At 40.5% G+C, this 19,930-nt stretch overlaps 1 protein-coding gene across 1 annotated transcript in view; it reads right to left on the bottom strand.

Annotated features, from left to right (window-relative positions):
* The window catches only part of LOC138681613 (pecanex-like protein 2), a 1,209,413-nt gene that overhangs the window by 242,173 nt on the left and 947,310 nt on the right, over positions 1-19,930 (bottom strand). Inside the window, exons 21-22 of the mRNA XM_069769269.1 lie at positions 3,516-3,624; positions 1,405-1,534 (exon numbers count right to left, since the gene is read on the bottom strand). Of these exons, the coding sequence (XP_069625370.1) occupies positions 1,405-1,534; positions 3,516-3,624 (239 nt within the window). The remainder of the gene's footprint in view (positions 1-1,404; positions 1,535-3,515; positions 3,625-19,930) is intronic.

Genomic DNA, 19,930 nt, shown 5'->3' with positions numbered 1-19,930 from the left:
TTCCCCAAAGTGGAGCTTACTATTTGTCACATGGGTTTTTTTTTGCCTTTCTCTGGATCAATATGTTAGGGCATGTTAGGTTAGGCTATGGGTTGAACTAGATGGACTTAAAGTCTTCCTTCAACCTTAATAACTATGTTACTATGTTACTATTTTATTTAGGTGTATCCATATAAATGGCCCACCCTGTAGATTGACCAGGTCCACACTCACTTTAACTTTGCCTTCTGATTCACAGGCATCCTGCTGTGAATACAAGGCACTCCAGCTGATCGAATAGTACTCCGGCCGCATCTTGGGGGATATATATTGACCCTCACATATGATCTCCCTTACTGCCTCACACACCATAAATCTGAAAAGGCTCCTTCAGATGTCTGTGATAATTGGTCCGATGTCAGATCGAAATGCACAAACTGGCCATGTATCTCCTATCCTGAACATGACAGCTTTAAAGGGAATCTGTCATTAGGATTGTGCACAGTAACCTACACACAGTGTCAAGTCAGCACCGTTATACTGATTAAAATGATACCTTGGTTGATGAAATCTATCTTGTGGTCATTGTTTTATCTTTATTTTCAGTTTTGAGTTAATGATATGCTCTTTCTCCGGGGCGGGACTGTGGGAGGATTTATCTCTTGCTCTCATTAGCTATTGATGCTGAAGACTGTTGACAGGTTACTGATCCCTCAGTGATTTGCCCCCTTGTTTACATAAAGAATATTATATATATATATATATTGAGAAAAAAAAACCTTCTGCAGACAGGTGCCCATACCTGTACTTGCGCTGCAGCATAATCGCATGTGTACTGTGTTTACAGTTAGTGTGGTTGAGGTTATCCTGATATTTAAAAAAAATCCATTTGTTGCCTGCCGCGCCTGCGCAGTAGCAACTATCGGTAAATATAGAGATCATCCAATAGCTGTTATTGTGCAGGCACCGGCGGCACCATCTTGCTAGAGAAAAAAAATCATTTCCTCCTCCAAGATGGCGCCGGCAGCTCCTGCTCAAAAGCAGCTATCGGATCACCTCTATATATAATGATAGCTGCTACTGTGCGCGACGGGCGCTATTTCCAAATTGCTTTTTTTCTTTATTTTTTCTTTATTTTATTTATTTATTTTACTCACTTTTATAGCGTTAGCAATTTCCATCATCACTGTCGACATTGGGAATTTAAATTCCCAAATATATCTTTGGAGTATTGTCAGAAACCCTCACATGTAAAGCGCCATGGAATAAATGGCGCTATAACAATAAATAATAATAATAATAACATGCATAGGCAAAACATAGTAACTTCTTTGTGGGATTTGAACCCAGGACAGTAGAGCTGCAAGGATACAGTGATAACCATCATGCTTCCCCATTCACTATAATACAGCTCTATATACTTACCTGTTAATTTCCTCCCAAAACTTTATTGGTCTTGCGTATGATGCAATGAAAATAACACTTCCAAGAAAAGGACTCAAAGGGCAGGATAATATTGATGTTGCAAATGTTTGGAATAACAGCATTCCTGAATCTGATTGAATTGAGTGTTAAGTTCTATTGTACGTAAAGGGTTATTCTAATCAATCTCTGTTTCGGCTATAGGTGGTCAGTATTCTAGAAACATCTGAGCTGGTTGCACTATTCTGTTTCTGTAACTGTAAGGCCTCATTCAGATGACTGATTTTTGAGTAAAGTGCTATGTCAAGTCTCTGCCTAGCATATAGGCAGTGCCTTATAAGTCATCATCAGCGGGCGGGAGAAGCCAACGTGGTGTCTCTCGTACGACTAGTCAACAGTGTGTCTGGGTCCCCAGCAGCTATTAATCCCTTCAAAACATCTGCTGTGCTTGTTTGGCACCTCTGGAGGTGCTTTCCTCCAAATCACTGAACATGTACTGCTGGACTGTTGCGTCGGCTCAATCGCAAAGCCAGCCCGGCACAATCAGTGGGCATCAGCTATATATTATAGCTGACTGTATGCAGAAACACCCACGAGAAACACCCATGATCGGTGCTAGTGCTGATCACGGGAGTGTTACCCCTCTGGTGACGCTGTCAATACTGACAGCAACATCGATCAGCATAGCGGAGGGAGCTCCCTCTCTGCACCGATCAGCATAACGTGTTTGTGATTGCATTGTGCCAATGGTCTCCTTGGTGACCCAGGGCCAAAAGATGGCTGTAGGGCCATCCAGGTATGGTGCACTGTAAATTCCTGCTCAGAGAAGGAACTGACAGGCCTGCTTCCTGTGTGAGAGACACTGATCTAATGCTTTGCAATGCAAAAGCATTGCAGAGTTTCAGATCAGAAATCAGGAAAGTTGATGTCCCCTAGGTAAAAAAATAAAAATAAAGTTTAAGGGCATAAAATTTAAAAGATTTGAAATTGCAAAATTTTATACATTTTCGCCAAATTTCTGATTTTTTCACAAATAAACTCAAAAAATATTGACCTAAATTTATCACTACCATAAAGCACAATATGTCTCTTAAAAACAATCTCAGAATCACTGAGATAAATTGAAATGTTACAGAGGTATTATCGCATAAAGTAACACTGGTCAAAATTGGAAAATTTGGCCTCTTCAGAAAGGTGAAAACAGACTTTGGTGTGAAGGAGTTTAAAGCATATTTTTCTCTGAGTCAAACTTACATGGCAGTGGCTAATACATGCTGTGCTGCCCAGGGTTTGGACAGTATGCATCACCTGCACCACAATTTTGCAACAGAATATTGTGCAGTACATGTAGCCGATAATGTGTTCAAAACTGCATCAAGATTTAGTAGAAACAAATTAGTGAGAAAAAAGCTAGCATGCTATGGGTTTTCACTTCTTCAGCATGCTCATTATCTTCTGGATAATCCATACATAATTAAATAAATGACAAGAAGCCTGTGTGCTCAAAATGACTTGTTGGTGAGTTTTGATACTGCGTATTGTTGCTGTGTCAAAAAATTGCAATAAAGTGGATGTGATATACGGAAATCTCATGGACTTTTTTCTAACTCACCGTAAACTGACCTGTGGTGCATTTCAAAATCCACTATATGTTAATTTCTGTTGCAGGTACTATACATTGAGCTTTATGTGCAGATTTTCCCCATAGACTTACATTAGATGCAGAAAATTTGCAAGTAAAAAACACATGAATTTTTAGCAATCCGCACATGACTGTATCAATAAAACTTTGTCAAAGCCAAATACTAGGAAGTATCAAAAAACAAAGCAATTTTCTTTAAAACATAACACACCAAGAAGAGACCTATAATACTTTCATGGAACAATTAGATGCTGTGTTATTGACGTAGCGAAAATATGCAACATAAAAAACACACCAAAAACTCATGTTGGGTACACAGGTTTAAACTGGATTATTTTATGCATACATGTATTGCTAACACAGATGTTAGCTTGCATACATATTAAATTGTACATTGAATTTTGCCTGTTTATAGATTTTCATTAGCTTCTTTTGTAGTTTCATTTTTTATGTTCACATATAAAAAGGATACGGGGTACAGCAAAAAACTGGGCAAATACATGAAATGATGATCCCCAAGCTATCTGCCATGGTGCAATATATGTGAATACATATTGTAGCTTTCGAAGAAGGTCCAATATCTAGGAGAGAATATAAAAAAAGTTAAAATTATTATACTAACAGGCTGCTTTCCAATGGTTCAATTGAATTTAGTTGAACTTAGATCACCATGCGTCACAATTAGGCCTCATTCACAAGTCCACGCTTAAACATACTGTTGTGCTCAATTTTTGCGTTCTTGACCTTTTTTTCAGAGAATATGAATGATAACACCAAAACTTTTTCTCCACTCATGGTTAGTGGTTAGGGGAAGCCATTTATTGTCAAATTACAGTGTTTTCTCTATTTAAATCATAATGACAACCCAAAAAATCCAAATGACCCTGATCAAAAGTTCACATACCCCATTACCGTGTATTGCCCCCTCTCACATCAGTGGCAGCTTGAAGTCTTTTGTGGTAGTTGTGGATGAGGTTCTTTATTTTCTCAGATGGTAAAGCTGCTCACTCTTCTTGGCTTTTTGCCAAGGCGAGCTCAGGGAGGCCAGAAACCTCCCGTAGAGTTCCTGTAAATTCCTGGGCTGTCTAGCATGAACTGCATGCTTGAGATCTCCCCAGAGTAGCTCAATGATATTAAGGTCAGGAGACTGAGATGGCCACTTCAGAACCTTCACTTTGTTCTGCTGTTGCCCAATGAGAGGTCACCTTGGCCTTGTATTTTGGATAGTTGTTATGTTGGAACGTCTAAGTGTGAAGTATGCCCCATGCGCAGCTTCCATGCTGATCATTGCAAATTTGCCTCAGTATTTGCTGATAACATGCTGCATTCATCTTCCTTCAACTTTAACCAAGTTTCCTGTGCCTTTGTAGCTCACACATCACCTAAACGTCAGCGATCCACCTCCAGGCTTTGCAGTAGGAATGGTGTTCCTTTCATCATAGGCCTTGTTTATATCTCTCCAAAAGTAACATTTATGGTTGTGTCCAAAAAGTTCAATTTTGGTCTCAGTCATCACTCCAAATTACCTTGTTCCCGAAGTTTTGAGGCTTGTCTCTGTGCTGTTTTGCGTATTGTAGGTGAGATACTTTGTGGCATTTGCGCAGTAATGGCTTTCTTCTGGTGACTCGACCATGCTGCCCATTTATCTTCAAGTGCCTCCTTATTGTGCATCTTGAAACAGCCACACCTAGTTTTCAGAGAGTCCAATATTTCAGCTGATGTTATTTGTGGGTTTTTCTTTGTATTACGAATAATTTTCCTGGCATTTGTGGACAAAATTTTTGTTGGTCTACCTGACTGTGGTTTTGATTTTACAGAGACCCTGATTTTCCATTTGTTAATCACAGTTGACTGGCATTATCAATTCCTTGGATATCTTTTTGTATCCCTTTCCTGTTTTATACAGTTCAACTACCCTTTCCCATAGATTCGTTGACAATTTTTTTTACTTATATATGACTCATAATCCAGAAGCGTCAGTGGCTGCATGGAAGATGCAAGAGTTTGTCTGGATCCCAGAAACTCACTCAGCTTTTATTCACACAGACACTGATTACATGCAAACAGGTCACCGATGGGGATATTACGTTTAGTAGCCATTCAAACCTATTTGTGTCAATTTCTTTGCATCTTATCAGGCCAAAATCACCAGGGTATGTGAACTTTTGATCAGGGTCATTTGGATGTTTTGCGTTGTCATTATGATTTAAAAAGAGAAAACACAGTAGTTTGACTATAAATGGCTTGACCCAACCACTAACCATGATTAGAGAAAACGTTTTGGTGTTATCATACATATTCACTGAAAAAAGGCCAAGAAAGCAAAAATTCTGCCTGGGTATGTAAACTTTTTAGCACAACCGTATATGTGAAAAAATGGTTCCAGTGTCATCAGTGTTTTGGATCAGTGTGTCTGCTTTTACTATTAGTGTGTCATCAGTATTTTTCATAGATAGGTAAAAGTATTAAATTACAAACTTTCTCCTATACTTTGCAATGTTAAATGCAGACAGCAAATACAAGTGCTTCTCACAAAATTAGAACATCATCAAAAAGTTAATTTCAGTTCTTCAATACAAAAAGTGAAACTCATATTATATAGAGTCCAGTCAAACAGATTGATCTATTTCAAGTGTTTATTTCTGTTAATGTTGATGATTATTGCTTCCATCCAATGAAAACCCAACGGTCATTATCTCAGTAAATTAGAATATTTAATAATACCAGCTTGATAATTTTAAAAACTGAAATGTTGGCCTATTTGAAATGTATGTTCAGTAAATGCACACAATTACTTTTTGATAATATTCCAATTTTCTGAGAATCACCTGTAATTCTAGCAGCAGCCTGTCTTAGGTTAGTTTCACACTAGCGTTTTGCTGAGCTGCGGAGGGCTGCAAACTTCCTCTGTGAAGCCCCGCCCATGACCGCACCTCTGCCGCTCAGCTCCACCCACTTCTGCACGCGGCCTGCGCACCTATGTTTAACATTAGGTACGCAGGTCGTTTTGATGCTGTAGAGAAAAAAAGAAATTCCAACCAGCTGCGTTTTACGCGGTCACCGCATTGTCAAAACGCCGCATGCGGAAGGATCCGCATACATCCGCATGACCTGCATACCTAATGTGAAAGATAGGTGCAAGGCTGCATGCGGAAGTGGGCGGGGCTGAGCGGGCGTGGGCGGGGCTTCACAGAGGAAGTCCACAGCCCTCGGCAGCTCAGCAAAATGCTAGTGTGAAACTAGCGTTAGTCACCTGTCAGCTTGGACATCAATTGAAGACATACAGCTTCGGAGACATGTGCCTCAACTGATAATAGCTGTATCGCACACATTCCATCAGCAGGATGAAGTACGGCTTTGATATGTGAAAAAATATGTTTTAACCCATGTGCTCAGTGAGGAGATCCAAAGATTCATTCTCCTCCAATGGACATCTGACAGCTTTATAGCAGTGCAGAAAGACTTACTGCACCCAACTGAGGAACAAATATGCATTGAAGAGGAAGAGGCTGGAAATAAAAACTTTGTGCTCAGCGAGGAAGAGATATATCTTTTCACATATGACAGCCATGCTCTGGTCGCTGACTGATGTATGTGTAATACCACTGGTTCTTAATGAGTGTTGAGCAAGTGTACTCGTTGCTCGGGTTTTCCCAAGCATGCTCGGGTGGTCTCCGAGTATTTATGACTGCTCGGAGGTTTAGTTTTCATCGAGGGCGGCAGCTGAATGATTTACAGCTACTAGCCTACTTGATAACATGTGGGAATTCCCCAGCAACCAGGCAACCCCCACATGTACTCAGCCTGGCTAGTAGCTGTAAATCATTCAGCTGCTGTGATGAAAACTAAATCTCCGAGCAGTCATAAATACTCGGAGGTCACCCGAGCAACGAGTACACTCACTCATCACTATTCTTGATACTACACATGCACAGGACTGTTTTGTAGAATCTACTGTAGGACGTTAGGATCAAGTATCTTTCTGTGGATTACACACTACTGAACTACACCACAAGAGTGATTCATGAATCTGCAACAGATTCTCTAAGACTTTCCATCTCCATTTTGTCCACTCCACAAGATTAGCAGACACTCTATTATATGTGACATCTTCTCAGACTCTTTGTAATCTCATCTCTAGTCTACTGTTTAGGATATTATGGCAAGGTGGTGGTACTTATTTTTTAACTGCTTTAAATTACAAATAGAGGAATATACACAGTGTTCCCACTGGACTTCCAGCAGCTGCTACATTCTGTATTCGTTTATTTAAAGGCTCTGGTGCTTTTTTTTTTTAAATCACATCGTTTTTATTAAAGCATAGGACAAGCATGTAACACCGTCTGATACATATTCCAGACAGGTACGAAGAATAAAAAAACAGATTAATGAATTTTCCATTTTATGTAAACAACGCTCTTACCCAGTAACCCATCCCCCTCTCCCCTCCCTCCCCCAATCCCCTGCCCTTTATCCGATATTAAAAATGAGAACCAACAAAGAAAAAAAGAACTAAAAAGATCACTTTTAATAATAATTATTAAAATATCAGGGAAAAACCACACATTAAAAATTGACAGGGTACCTTAATGATGGGTCAAGTAGTAATAGATAATGGTACAGCCTAGCTCCTTTTTATATAAACTGTTTCCACTTTCCCTTGTAGAGTCACTTCCTAACAGTGGAGGGTGGCACCCTGGGATACGATATGGCGCCCCCGCTTAACGTAGGCTGACCCTGAAAGACCCTAAAAGGTATCCCTACCAAAAAAAGCCACCACCATAACACACCAAAAAATTTAAAAATAAAGAAGTGAAAAACATGCTGTAACTGCTGAAAAACTGATGATCTATATATATATATAATCAGTACAGGTATTCTTGAGTCATAATAGACTCAACCAAAAAAGATCAATAGATATCTCCTATATGTGATGATGACTCTTAGTGATGTCTAGAAGAAGGGTAAATATTACAGATCAGCACAAAATATTATCACAATAATCTGCCAATTAAAGTTTCTTTATTAGTCTCTATAGGTCACAAAAAGTTACTTAATGAGGACCTATTCACAAGCATAATGGCATCATCAGCAGAAATATAGATATAGGTATCAACGCAAGCTTAAATAGATTATTCAGCTTATGTTTGCATACTCTCACATACAGAATGAGCTTAGAACCATATATAGATAATTTGCCAAAGATATGCGGGCATCATCGCCAGAGATAAATAAAAATTGCTGAACAAAATAAATTCACATTTGCATGTTTAAATGTGATCATATGCAAATTTATATGTGGGCATCATCGCCAGTAACAACAAAAAATTCGCTAACCGAATAATTAACATTTGCATCAACGCCAGATTAAGTAAATTGTTCAGCTTACGCTTGCATACTCTAACATACAGAATGAGCTTAGATCCAGTATATAAATAATTTGCCAGAGATATATGGGCATCATTGCCAGAAATAAAAAATCTCTGAGCAAATAACTCACATTTGCATGTTTAAATATGATCATGTGCAAATTGATATTTGGGCATCATCGCCAAAAACAACAAAAAAAAATCACTAAGCGAATAATTAACATTTGCATGTTAAATATGACCATGTGCAAATTAATATACGGGCATCATCGCCAGAAATGACACAAATCGCTGAGCAGATAGTTAGCGTTTGTACACTGAATATGACCATGTGCAAATATCTTGCGTGATTAGGCAGATATGGAACAGCCAAACTAACAGCACCAATATATGCTCATAGTGTACTTATCTCAAGGGATATACTATCCAATCCCGACACGTTTCCCCCCACTGCGGTCCCGAGGGGTTCATCTAGCCTCTCTTGATGTATATATTCCTTTCTATGAGGACAATAACATTTACTTTGTTAACAAATTCCTTTTTACCTGGTGGTCTTTCATCCAACCAATGCATCGCAATAAGCTTCCTCACAGCATATAGTCCGGTTCACTATGTATTGATTTAGGCCTTCGCCGGATTTTTTTGGAGAGTCTGAAAACTATACATTTTTGGAAAGGTTATAGTATAAGCAATACGAAAAACAATGTTTCCATTTGCCCCGAGTCCCACGTGACCGCCATATTGGATTTGACAAAATGGCTGACGTAAAACCAATTTTCGTTAATATCTCAGCTTATAAATAACATAAAAATAAAATTTGACAGCTAAACATACATTTTAGGGCTAAGAAATGCAATATTACTAGTTGCAGATGTGTTTTAGATATTTACTACAGCAGTTTTTTATAATTAATTAGTATTGACATAATAATACATAATGACAGGAATCACATGTTTTTTTTTTCTTTTATTACAGGAGTTGAACATGACAGACAAACCACAAGCTACTGAAGTCACTTGTGAAGGTTAGGCACCTATCAACTGGAAGCTATGTATGCTCTGTCAGTCTTCCAATGGCAATGAGAAGTTGGTGCAAAATCCTCGGATACAGTCTTACCAGCGCGTTTTGGACATAGTAGCAGAGAGGGCAAGTTTACAAGATGGCAACTATGTTGATATCCATCGACGGATTAGCAACAGGAAAGACACAATCGCTACACATCAGGCAGTCTACCATCGAAGTTGTTACACAAATGCAATTAACAACGACCAAATACAACGAGCCCGGGACCGTTATGCACATGCATTAGCTACTGGTAGCCACATTACCAAGAAACGAGGATTAAAAAGAGGACGTGCTGAAATGGACGAATCAGGTTCATTAACATCTGACTCTTCATCACCATTCACGAGGTCACATACATGGCCACTGGATAAGGAAAAATGTTTCTTTTGTCAGAACGATGAGAATGAGAAGCTTTATAATGTGAGGACAGTCAACGCAGGGAAATCGTTGAAACAAGCTATTGAAACATCAGATAATTTAACATTGAAAACAAGACTGAACACATGCATTGCACCAGGGGATGCACATTCTATTGACGTCCGGTACCACAAAAGCTGTTGGACAAAGCATGTTTTTCATGGACAACGAGAACGTAGTACCAACAGAACAGACCACAAAGAACCCTTATTACAACGTGCAAGTCTGCTAGAGTTGATAAACCTAGTGGATATTCAAACACAGAACCAATCATATCTATCTATACAAGATATCGAAACCACTTATTTGAATATGCTTGGTATAGAAGGCGTGGAAAATCACAAACCTACATTCACTAGAAAGTGGCTCAAAGAAATTATAATGAATGCCTTGCCACATCTGAAATCCTGTCTTTCAAAAAACAGAAGGGAATCAGCAGTTCTTTATTCACCAGAAGCCTGTGAGGAAATCATGGTTAATTCTGCAATGGAATGTCGTAGTGATGATGCAGACAACATGCAGACAATCTACAAAGCAGCACAGTTAATTAGGAAAAGCATTGCTAATTTTACAACGGAAGTCAATGATAAAAACACCATAACGGTCACTAGTGACATAAACGACGTTCCAGCAGAATTATATTCCGCTATCCGTTGGATCATAACAGGGCCGATTGACAGCCTTGAAACTCAAAGAAGGACCAAAATTGTTGACCGAGCAGCACTCACTATGAGTCAGAACATCATGTATGAATTCAAATCAAAACGCCAGGTCAACTACAAGCCAAAAACCGAATCATCAGTATTCAGACAACCCAACGCACGAGAAAACCCACAGGTCCTGGGGCTAGCTCTGACTGTTCATCACACAACTCGCGATAAGAAATTAATGAATCTTCTTAGTTCACATGGGTTTTGTGTTCCCTATGGCCGTACCCTACGAATGGAAACTGCTTTGGCTAATGCTGTTGTAGAAAACACCCGAGAGTTAAAAGGTCTTTATGTGCCACCATTCTTGAAGAAGGGTACCTTTGTGTTCTTTGCAGTTGATAACACAGACTTTGCAGAGGATACCCCTGATGGGAAAGGAACCACACATGGAACTATTACTGCTGTATATCAGCAAGTAGATGCTGTTGGAGAACCAGTTGCACCACCCTTGAAGATAACAGATGCCCACACTTTATCTGTCACTCCATACCATGTACATATGTTGCACTGTGACAAGCCAAAAGTACAACATACCCAAAGATCAGAACACTTTGTCACAAACAAGGAAATATCAGGTTCTTCCCAACTTTCACAATTTGGATGGATTGTTGCTACTGCTGTATCCAGAATGCAGCAACTAGAGAAAGCATCGAGCAAAATTCCTGGATGGTCAGGATACAACTCACTGTTGTCCGAAAGCAAGCGATTTACCAACGTTGGAGCCTTACCACTGCTACCAGAGCTAGCACACGAGTGGTCAACCTTGCTGACTGTGATCATGCAAGCAAGTGAACTGAGGAAGTTGACTGTTGGTGAAGATCATCCCACTGTTATTTCATTTGATATGGCTCTGTATGAGAAGGTTGTCCAACTTCTAGATGCAAGACCTGATCTGAAACGCACCGTTGTTCCACGACTGGGAGAGCTACATGTTGTAATGGCTGCCCTGCGCGCTCTGGGTACCTCTACGGAGAACTCGGGTATTGATGATGCATGGATAGAAGGTGATGTGTATGGGTCTGCAACAACAAGGCAAATACTGAAATGTACCCATTACAAGCGTGCTCTTCGTGCTCACACATATACATATGTTGCTCTGTATGAACTGTTGCTGGACGAGTTCTTCATTGATAATCCAGAACTAAAACAGGTGTGTTTGATGGCAACAGAGGGAATTGAAGCTGCCTGTTCTGAGGAAAACAAGAACACAAAAAGTAAGTCAGTGAAACAAGCAAGCACTACCCTACTAGAGGCCTTGACCACTGCTGACATAATCACAGTCTTTCAAACATGAGTGAAACAGAGATCCAAAAATGCAATGTTCAAGTCAATGATGAACTACCTACAGCGAGTGGAAACAATCCTTTTATTTGTTGCTGCAACCAGGAATGCAGACCTTGAGCTTCATCTTCAAGCCGGAGAGCAGCTCAGCAAGCTCTTCTTTGCATTTGACCGGATGAAATACAAGCGATTGTGGCCAAGGTATATCACGGACATGCATGACCTTAAAATAAATCACCCTCAAACATGGGAAGAAATGAAAGCGGGTAACATTTCAGTCACGAAAAGTGCTATCCCATTTGTATCCATTGGGGCGGACCATGCATGCGAGCATCTGAACAAGCTGATGAAAATCCATGCTGGCATAGTCGGCATCTCGAACAATGCCAATGCTCGTCAGAGATTCTTCATGGCCACACCTGAACTCTCCCGAGTTGTCAAAGAATATACCAGACAGTTTGATTTAGAACGTGACAAAACCAGAGAGCATCACGATCTTGGGCCAAGTGCAGTCAAGAAGTGTCATCATGTTATTGACAAGATTAAGGAAGCAATTTTGAAACATGGCAACCCATTTGCTGTTGTAGGTGACAAGTTGCACAATGTAATCACCCATGCCTACATCCCTGATGAGTATGTAAAAATGATCCTGAATGCAGATGAGACAGGTCAAAAGCTGTATGAAGACTATGTGTTGGCGCGAATCAATGGGGATGTTAGCCTATGGGCACCAGTAAAGAAGGAGAACAACAGGATGTTCATGTCGGCAAACAAGAAAACCACAGTAAAACTCCGAGACAAGACTGTTGATCTTAAGGAGACCAAGGACTTGTATGGAAGAATGATGGTTTTGGCAAGGTCCAACAGAGACATAAACCAGAAAGTGGCCATTGGGAACTACGAATTCACTCTGACCCCAAGAGCCTTTTTTGCTCCAGATGGTACAATGTTACCATGCCATGACAAATCGAAACTGATCAGTCTCCTTAACAAGTTGGTTATAGTAGAAACTCCACAGAAAGATCTGCAGCCAGAAGATAGGATGGACACAAGATCAGATGATCCAAGTCGCAAGATAGCCCTGGTAGATGGAATGGTTCTTCTGCAAAAGATGGCCAAGAAACCGGCAACACTAGTGACAGTCAAAGATCTCAGTTACTGCTTCAATGACAGGCTTATGTCTCTCACAGAAAATTACGATGAAATAATCCTTGTGTTTGATAGGTATAGGGAAAATTCTCTCAAGGATGCTACCAGGGATAAAAGAAGAAAAGGAAAGGCACCAATTCAGTACCAGGTCAGAGATGAAACAAACATTAATCATATTCCAATGAACAGGTTCCTTTCACATGACAAGACAAAGGCTGACCTGACCAACTATCTTGCTGCAAAGACTCTAGAGTTCAACAGTTCATCACAAAAACTGGTCATCACTTGTTCTTCAGGGTGTACCAGGAGCAACAAAAACTTAGTTTTCGACGACAACAATCACGAAGAAGCAGACACACTGTTGATCTACCAAGCTGTCTTGGCAACACAACGAAACCCACCGGATGCAAGGATGGTTTTCTTCTCCCCTGATACCGATGTACTGGTGTTGGTCATAGCTAACTATGACCTCATGCTGAAGAATACATCGATTTCAATGGTCTCTGGGATGATCGAGATAGAGCCAATAAGGAGAGTCATAGGGGCAGACAGAGCAAAGGCTTTGACAGCCTTCCATGCATTCACTGGTGCTGACACAACTGGAAGGTTCTCTCGAATTGGCAAAGCAATCTGGCTGCAAGCTTACATGAACGCAACACCAGATGTAATCAGTTCTCTGCAGATGCTTTCGACTGAAAAAGAAGTGAGCAAAACTATGTTGTCAACTCTTGCTACCTTCGTATGTTTTGCTTACTCTCCAAAAGGCATTTTTATTAAGAATATTCCCGAACTGCGATGGCATCTATTTTGCAAGCATATGGCAGAAAGTGACAGGTTACCTCCTACACTCGGAGCTCTAAAACAACATGTCCTCAGAGTCCATATCCAAGCCAGAGTGTGGGGACAAGCTAACATTGCTTTGCAGGATTCTCAGCTGGATCCCGAGAAGAATGGCTATCACAAAGGGTTGGATGGACAGTTGAAACCAACCATGACAGATGTTCTTCCAGCTCCAAAAGCAATAATCGAGATGATTAGTTGTCAATGCAAACATGACTGTTCTTCTTCAAGGTGTTCGTGCCGAAAAAATAACTTATCCTGTACCGATCTTTGTCAGTGTGACAGCGAGTGTATGAATGACGAGGACACTCAGACCAAATATGAAACTGATGATGACAGTGATGGTGGCGATATGTAAAGACACTCTGGTTGTTCAAAAGTTAAAAACATTAACTCTCTGCTTTTCGAGTTCGAAAATTTGTTCAAATATAAACCGATACAATTTGTAGTCGTATATAGAGTATTTATTTGGATACCACTGCATTTCTTAGTACTCAAAATGTATGTTTAGCTGTCAAAATTTAAGTTTTACGTTACTTACAAGCTGAGATATTAACAAAAATCGATGTAAATCAGCCATTTTGTAAAATCCAAGATGGCGGCCACTTAGGACTCGGGGCAAATGGAAACATTGTTTTTCTTATTGCTTATACCATAGCCTTTCCAAAAATGTACATATTTGAAACTCTCCAGAAAATTCCGGCGAAATTACATAGTGAACCGGGCTAATACAACAATCTTGCCAACCTTCCACATTCATCAGTAGCAATGTCATCCATATAACCCAGGAGGCAAGTCAGCTGGCTGCGCACCACACTTACCCCATCACCTCTTGAATCAAATTAAGCACCTTCAGCCAAAAGGGCTGGGGGCGAGCAAACGACCACATCATATGTAGTAAATCGGCACCTTCCTCACCGTACCTTGGACATTTTGAGTCACCTCTCAGTCCTGCCTTCATAATCCATACCAGGGTCCTGTACACACTATAAATCAGATATAACTGTGACACCCTCTTAGCCTCACTCAAGGAAATCCTGGGGATGTATTGCAGTATGGACTCCCACTGGGATTCCGACAAGGGACCAACGTCTGCCACCCATTTTTCCATTATCCTTAACGGGTGTTAGGGTTGGCGGAACGCACTGAATATATATTTATTAGAAGTAGAGGGTGCGCTCGCAACCCGGGATCCACTGTGCAGGCAAGAACCTGCTGCTAGATATGGCGGTACAATATAGTAGTAGAAAACTACTAGATAGAGGGCACCATCAATGATTATCTATGTGCTCAACCCGCAGCATGTCAAATATAAGTCATAACAAACACAGAAAAAGAAACATGCATAAGCGCAGGGATCAACAAAAAATGACAAATTTTATTTGTTACAAGTCCTTAGACCACACACTGTAAATTTAAAAACCTTTAAAAACCAAAAATAGGAAAGAATTACCCAAGAAGACTAAGACTAATAACCCACATGGAAAATGATCCCCAACAGATCTACCTCAAAATCACATACTGTCCTAAATAATCTCCTACACTGATGGATTGGTATCCAATATAGACAACAAAGTGCAGTATTGCAAATGACTGTAAAAAATCTTTACTCTGCCATAACACTGACAATATTGCAATATTAGCCCCTTAATGACAGTCAATACGTCTTTTAACTGACCTGAGATTTAAGAGCATAGCCTCCCCATACAGGTGACAATCCAGCAGCTGTCCACTGTACACTATAGCTGACAACTTGCTGTATCAGCCACGATCAGTGTTTGCACCGTCCATATCTGTTTAACCCCTTAGATGCTGCTGTCAATAGTGACTACATCACTATAAATGGTTAACAGAGCGTGGGGGCTCCTTCTTTATCCCAATTGGTACCTTCAGATCATGATTTTGTGGTCCTGATGTTTGCGATGGCAATTCACGACCAAATAGCGGCCTTAGAGTCTGTCGGCTGTTGTAACCTGTTCAGAAGTTACCGACATTTAGGTGGTAAAAATACACATTTTCATTTCTGTCATGCCACATTGCATTAATTCCTGTAAAGCACCTGAAGCTGAAACTACTTGAGAGCAGTTTTCAATATGTCAGGGGGTGCTGTTTTTAAAATGGTATCACGTTTGGGGGTTTCCCAATATATGAGACCCCTAAAGTCAATTCAAACATGGATAGTTCCCTAAAAAAAATAAATGTTGTAAATTTCCTTGAAAAAATGAAAAATTGCTGCTACATTTTTAAACCTCCTAAAATGCTAACAAAATAAAAGAACATTTTACAAATGGTGCTAATATAAAGCCGACATGTGGGAAATGTTATTTATTAATGGTTTGCTGTGGTATGGCCATCTGGATTAAAGGGATAATCATTCAAACTTTGAAAATTGCTAATTTTTTAACATTTTTCTCAAATTATTGATATTTTTTATGAATAAACACAAAACATATTGACCTAAATTTACCATTATCATAAAGTATAATGTGTCACGAAAAAACAATCGCAAAATCACTGGGATTTGTTGAAACGCTGCAGAGTTATTACCACATAAAGTGACACTGGACAGATTTAAAAAATTTGGCTCCGTCACTAGGGTTAGAACCGGGCATATTACCCGGCAAAAGGACAGATAAATAAAGATGTTACTATATACGTATGAGAGTGCATATTACCAAAATGAGTTCCTAATGGACATGCTCATACTCGATCATACCACTGAGGAAGATAGGATGAAAGGGAACCAGCCCCTATACGGCCCACCCAACGCGTATCATCACATAAGTGACTTCATCAGGGGTAACAGTAGTGTGATGGCTAGTGGATCCCAATTTATATAGTACTAATTGTGCGATGCGGTCCAGCTTCAGGGAGTCTACCACTAAAGTGCAGGCACCGACAGAATGCCCTAATTACTCAGCGTCCCGGAAGTTACCACTGCGCATGGTCAGTGGTTCCCTAGGCAATGCGGCGACGCTACCCTCCATCAGTTATCATAATGATCGCTGGTGTAGGGATATCCCTCAGTGCATGCCTGTTTGCTGTGTGCAAAGCAGGACTTAGTCCCAGAAAAGCCTGCTTGCCGCAAACCAGTAAAGGGTACAATAGCAAAGCCTGGAAAGGCAGCAGTAACCCTTTGTACAATATCAGACTGAGTGAGATGCTGAGACTGATGTCTCCGCTGAGCAGGCTCCGGCTGATGCAGAATGGGAGACCGCAGCAGACATGGTTCGAGATTCCCCCTGTGCAGCGGCGGGAACTTGACTCCTAACAACGGGTGTTTCAATAAAAAGGTATCCATCAGACCCCTGTAGATTAAAGTAATAAACCCCTTCATGCTCCTCCGAGGCCCCATAAGATTTAACAAGCTATGGGACTCCGGGCAATCACGTGCGACACTTCATTTTGTTAGGTTAGGGCACGTCTCCACTGCAAATACTGAAAGAACATCTTCTGACTTAAAGGAAACTCATTCCTAAGTGTTTCAAACATTTTAATAATACCCCCATCAAACAACTGAGACACAAACCATATACCAATGTGCCTCCACAGACTGAACCCACGCAATCTCATAAACTCTGCCAACATGGAATCAAACCAAATCGGCACATATCGCGTAAATTCCGTTACTCCCTCCACTGCTTAACTTTCTGCCAGACTTTCTCCATGATAGCTATTGTTTGGAATTTTTGGGGGTTAATTCTGAATCTGCCCAGTTCCAGACTAGCTTACAATGGGCCCTTCCCCACTACGTATTCAATGATTATCCCTGCTGAAGAACTTTGGTCTGGTTCTCCCCAACCCACCATATGTTGGCATTGGGATGCTATATAATAGATCCATGGGTTAGGGACTGCCAGACCAACTTCATCCTTTGACCTTTGCAAATGTTCTAATTTGATGTGTGCCATCCACTCTTCCAAATTACATCCCTAAATAAAGTATTAATCCTATAGAATTTACTCTGTGGTAACCACACTGGAGCATTATGCAATATATAGAGGAGCTGAGGCATAAGTATCATTTTGATCAGATTGACTCTACCTGCAACCGATAAAAATAGATTCTTCCAGGCCCTTATCTTCTGCTGGAACGTCCCAAGCAAAGGAGTCAGGTTGAGCTGCACCTAGTCCTCTATTTTGTCTGAAACCACGATGCCCAGATATTTAAACTCATGTACCCCCCTTAAGGAATACCAGGGTCTAGTGTCAGAGGAGTCGCCGCATTCATGGGCAACAACACAGACTTATCCCAGTTAATAGATAATCCCGAAAGAGCCCCAAATTTAGTAATACTGTTCATAATGGCCCCCAGAGACTCCTGCGCATCTTCCAAGAACAATAACACATCGTCCGCCTACAGGGCTATCCTTTCTTCATAGTTTCCATATCTAAATCCCTTTATGGCCCTATCCCTCCGTATTGCCGCTGTCAAGGGCTCAATAGTGATCGCAAACAGCAGGGGAGACAAAGGACACCCCTGCCGCATTCCCCTATACAAAGGGAAACACTGGTGCTTATTTAAATTATATTTCTAATTCTTTGTTTTCCTTTGGAGAGATAGTTTCATCATAGCAATAATTCATTTCCATGAATGCACTTTAGGATACATTCAAAGTTCTAGCAAATGTGCAGAAAGACTGACCTTTTTGTCTGAAAGTAATGATAGATTGTCATTTATTGTAGCTTGGTTGAGTGGTTCTTGTCATATTCTTGTTTAAAACAGTTGTGGTGTTGGGCTCAGCAGTGTATGGAACTAGGTATCAACACAGCGTCTGCAAAAACACCTGATGGTCAGAAATGTTTTCTGAAGGCCGGTGATTCCAATATTGAGGAGAGGCATACCTGTTCTTTGGAAGCCACTCCAGGTAAAAACGTGATGAAGCTGCTTGAGAGAATGCCAAGGATATTTATATCCATAGAAATAAGGTGCACTTTGAAGAATTTAAGGTTTAACATTAGTGATGACGAGCGAGCATGCCCATCTCTACTCCATACTTGATCGAACATCAGAGGGAAAGCTCTTTACTCAATCGAGAATTGTGAGTGCTCGAGCGACATTAGATAGCTAATAAACATGTAGGGATTACCTGACATACAAAGCAATGCTGTAGCCATCTTGAATGCTAGCATTACTGTAATTGGCCAGCTGCATACAAGATCCAGTGACACGATGATCAACGCGCTGCCCTTAGGAAGCAGTTTAGGGAGAGTTGTTATAGGAAGGGGAGCGTATTTTAAAGCAGGCATCTAGGTAGTGTTTAATATTGCTATGGAAGTACTTTTATACCGCTGCTGCACCATTTAAAAGAAAAGAACTTTTCAAATCTAAATATTTTACCTTCTGTAGTACAACCACTGTTACCTGCATTTAATGGAGGGATAGTTTTGAATTACAGGCATAAACGCCTTGTTTAATATTGCTATTACATTACTTGTATACTGCTGCTGGATCATTAAAAGAAAAGTCCTTTTCAGGCCATATTACTTCTTTTCCCTATTAATACTTTTAGCAGGCATATAAATATATACCTACCGTATATACTCGAGTATAAGCCGACCCGAGTATAAGCCGACCCCCCTAATTTTGCCACAAAAAACTGGGAAAACTTATTGACTCGAGTATAAGCCTAGGGTGGAAATGCAGCAGCTATCGGTGAATTTCAATAATAAAAATAGATCATTATTTCCCCATAGCTAGTCATATAGTGCTCTGCGCCGTTCATTATTGCCCTATAGCTCTGCCCCATATAGTGCTCTGCGCCGTTCATTATTGCCCTATAGCTGTGCCCCATATAGTGCTCTGCACCGTTCATTATTGCCCTATAGCTGTGCCCCATATAGTGCTCTGCACCGTTCATTATTGCCCTATAGCTGTGCCCCATATAGTGCTCTGCACCGTTCATTATTGCCCTATAGCTGTGCCCCATATAGTGCTCTGCACCATTCATTATTGCCCTATAGCTCTGCCCCATATAGTGCTCTTGCACCGTTCATTATTGCCCTATAGCTCTGCCCCATATAGTGCTCTGCACCGTTCATTATTGCCCTATAGCT

This window comes from Ranitomeya imitator, chromosome 5 (assembly GCF_032444005.1).
Source record: "Ranitomeya imitator isolate aRanImi1 chromosome 5, aRanImi1.pri, whole genome shotgun sequence".
Lineage (NCBI taxonomy): Eukaryota > Metazoa > Chordata > Amphibia > Anura > Dendrobatidae > Ranitomeya > Ranitomeya imitator.
Note: the sequence above shows the minus strand (reverse complement) of the source record. Positions and strands in the feature narration are given on the sequence as shown.